Source organism: Dendroctonus ponderosae, unplaced genomic scaffold, assembly GCF_020466585.1.
Source record: "Dendroctonus ponderosae isolate FM_Combo_2020 unplaced genomic scaffold, Dpon_F_20191213v2 Dpon_F_20191213_6, whole genome shotgun sequence".
NCBI classification, from domain to species: Eukaryota; Metazoa; Arthropoda; class Insecta; order Coleoptera; family Curculionidae; genus Dendroctonus; species Dendroctonus ponderosae.
Window position 1 is genome coordinate 14,359,053 of NW_026018814.1, and position 3,774 is coordinate 14,362,826.

At 34.8% G+C, this 3,774-nt stretch overlaps 1 protein-coding gene across 1 annotated transcript in view; it reads right to left on the reverse strand.

The window, feature by feature from the left end:
• The window catches only part of LOC109543836 (integrator complex subunit 14), a 20,305-nt gene that overhangs the window by 9,553 nt on the left and 6,978 nt on the right, over window positions 1-3,774 (reverse strand). Inside the window, exon 2 of the mRNA XM_048667840.1 lies at window positions 1,259-1,429. Within this exon, the coding sequence (XP_048523797.1) occupies window positions 1,259-1,429 (171 nt within the window). The remainder of the gene's footprint in view (window positions 1-1,258; window positions 1,430-3,774) is intronic.

The following is a 3,774-nucleotide window of genomic DNA, read 5'->3' on the forward strand; positions in this document are numbered from 1 at the left end:
TATTACAACCGACGTGATGATCGAAGGAGGCGGTAAACTAATAAAACTGATAACGACCTTATTGAATGAATGTCTCCAACAAGGTAAAATCCCGGATACCTAGAGGAATGCTAAACTTATACTGCTTCATAAAAAGGGAGATAGGACTCAACTGAAGAACTACCGTTCCATAACTCTCCTATCGCACCTGTTTAAATTACAAACAAAAATAATTACTACACGTCTACCGCAAACATTGGACGAGCATCAGCCGAGGGAGCCGGCAGGCTTTAGAAAGAGTTACTCAACTGCGGATCACTTGCTTACCATGACACTCTTGATGGAGAAGTGCAATGAATACCACTTCCCTCCATATTTCATAGTCGATTCCATAGTCTATAAAGGTCATAATCTGGCTTTAGACATGGTTGATACAACCAATACAAGAGACTACCAGCGAAGCAACAGCAACACACTAAATATGAAAACCAATCAGGTCTCACTTAAAAGAGGAGTTAGACAGGGCGATACTCTATCACCCAAAATGTTCACATTGGATCTGGAGGACGTGTTTAGAATGGTCAATACTTGAGCCACCTACGTTATGCAGATGACATAATCATAATGGCAGAAGGTCTTGCAGAACTGGAGAACATGATAAATGAACTAAATGAATAGTCCCTAAAGATTGGACTGAGGATGAACCTCAGCAAAACGAAAGTAATGGAGAGAGCGGAGAAATATGCGTCGTCAAAAAATTGTGCTTGGGAGAGAAAATCAAACAGTGGAGATACAAAAAAGAATACAGCAATCCTGGGCGGCGTTTAACAAACTGAGTTAGATACTCAAAAACAGAAAAATAACGTTAAAGAACAAAAGAAAAGTATATTATATGTGCATTCTGCCGACAATGTGCTATGGAGCGGAGAAATGGACAATAGTATCAAATAATCTGAATAAGCGACATTATCAAACTAACAGCAGGAATACGTTGGGTGCAGGAAGCTGCAAACAGAATAAGGTGGGGGTCAGAAGTGAAAGAAGATCGAAAATCGCGATAGAAGGGAAGCAACGCTGTGCAACAATCTTATAACTTTTATTTTTAAACTTCTCTTATCTCAAACTGTCAATATATCATAAATTTGTCGCTTCTTTGTAGCAGTTTGTTAAAGTAATTAATATATTTATTAATTAAGCTTCAGGATAATGTCCAGCTATTTCTCATGTTGGATAAGGGAGTGTTGCAATACTTATCCGAATACCCGTATATTATAATTACCTGACAAGCTGTATTATTTCCCCATTCGCCAAGTATCATGTGGCCAACTCCATTCAGAGCGTTTTCTATACAGGTTTTGTCATAATCATCAATGTTTTTTAGCTCTTCTTTTATAACACTGTAATCTCTAGTGAATGGACACCTTTCCTCATAAAGCGATGAAAATGCCATCTGTAATAGAAGTAAAATATAAATATAAATCATATATTGCAGGTTCTTTGCTTTGTCGACTAGGGATTTTCGAACAGTCAGACAATTGAAAACATTCTAAGTTGCCAAAAGTTATTGTTGTATCATATTGAAAAAAAAACGAAAATAATGAAAAGGAATCACAGTGATGTGGAAGAAAATTATATTTTTGCTCCCTTGTATTTTTGAGCCTTACTATAGACAATAGCAGATATCGATTTAAAGAGTGGTACTAAATTATCATATTCGAAACACAGTCGTTTCAGAAAATAAAAAAAATATATGAAGAGTTGTAAACGTTCTGGACAATAATCCAGAAATAACATGTGAGATATAAGGTAAATCGCAATACAATTTCAGATTCCACAAAAAGTATTTGGAGAACAATCACAAGATTTGCAGGCAACAACATTTTCATGTGCAATAAGTACAAAATCTGCCAAAAAAATAATTTAGGATAACAATTATGGTAACGAATTCGTGACAATTGCTTATAAAACCTGAAGCTCAGTTTACTTCATATGGAATTAACAATCAACGTCGGTTTAATATTAACATATGGTGTGGCATTCTAAATAGTCAGTGGTTTAATTCTTTCGCATTGGATAGCCAACTTAATGGAGATGGTTCTTTACAGTTTTAGAAGTTCATTTACAGAATACATTGGTCGAAGTTGCTCTGCATATTTGACCATGATGAAGACCTCCAATTTTTTTAAATAATGTTGGGAATTGTCTGAATACACATTTCGGTGATTGCTATACTTGCACATTCGGCCCAAACTATTGGCCACCGAAATCATCCGATTAGATCGATCGACCCTTAGATTTTTGTCTTTCGAGATGGATAAAGTCGTTAGTTTATTCTATGAAAGTGGACAAAAAATGCTTTACTAACTCGAATTCTTAATGCTGCAGCACAGTGCAGCATCATTGTTCGCTAAAAATCGCTACTAATCATTTGATAATCGCACAAATAAAGGTGATTAAAAATATGATGAGGTGCCAAGCAAAACCCCACAAGTCCGTCAAAGCGAGAATTTCACAAATGCTATTTTATAGAATAATTTTTAATTTGTCCTTGTAATTTAAGTACTTACTCATTTATACTTCGACCGAAATATAAATCTGGCACAAAATCGTATAGTTTGGAATTAATATAAATCGCATTAATAGTATGAACATTTTGGGTTTTGAATAATTTTTTCAAACTTGTCTTGGTATAAAATTTAATAATCAAGTTCAGTAAAATTCTGTTTGGTTTATTTATATTTTCTAAACTAAGTACTTATACATAAATAGAAAGTTAAGTTTACAACAAAAAATAGACAAAATTAGTTCTGTATAAAATGTGAAAGACCTCGTCATCGACAACATTCATCATTCTCACTCTCTTGTTCTTCCTCTGGAACACTGGGAACATTTTCGCAAAATACAATATTTGTGTAGGTGCCATAAAAAGCGTTCATATTCTTTCCAGTTTTGGCCATATAGGATACATAATAGTTCATCTACGTATTTTTTTTTAGCAACAGTAATTAGATGAATGAAAGAAATTTTGTTAAGAGGAATCTTAAAATTGTTTTCCCAATTCCAGCATCTCTGGAGCAGATGTTTCTTTGTAGGATTGGGCTCAAAATTTAAAAAAATCATTGGCCCTCACAGAAACGATAGCACGACCCTTTTTTGAAACTCCTTTCTCAATAAAAACTATTGGCTAGTGATATTTTGGGCAAATCGGACATAATTATGGATGAGTGGTTTTGCTTGTAACACGCATTTTTTCAATTATGTTTTATACAAGTTTTGTGACTTGTGTGGTTTTGTTTGGCACCTCCTATGAAGAGGTGATATTGTCCAAAACGTATGAAGAACTATTTGTTTTATTGGGTTTTTATAGCTATTTATGTACCAAGGGCGTTACGGACCTTATAATGCCCTGAGGGCCGAACTAGCCCGAGGGCCTTTGGCCCGAGGGATAGGTTTCGGCCTGATGGGCATTATTATCTCCGTAACGCCTGTGGTGCATACAATGCTTTATGTTTCACCTAATAGCCTTACCATTTAAAAAAAAGTATATTTGTACCGGTTTTACGTAATTTGTTAATTTCAGATTTTAATCTGACGTGACTTTGACTCCTGTCAATGAGCAGTAATTTACTGCATAAAATGGAAGAAATTCCAGAAAATATTATAAAAAACGCTGCAAAAGCTACGGAAGATTTGTTGACGATAAAGTCAAGGGCATATTATGATAGAGAGTATGGCATATTTATTATTTGGAAGGATAAAAATGCCATTGCCATCATTAATGAGACTATTTTACTG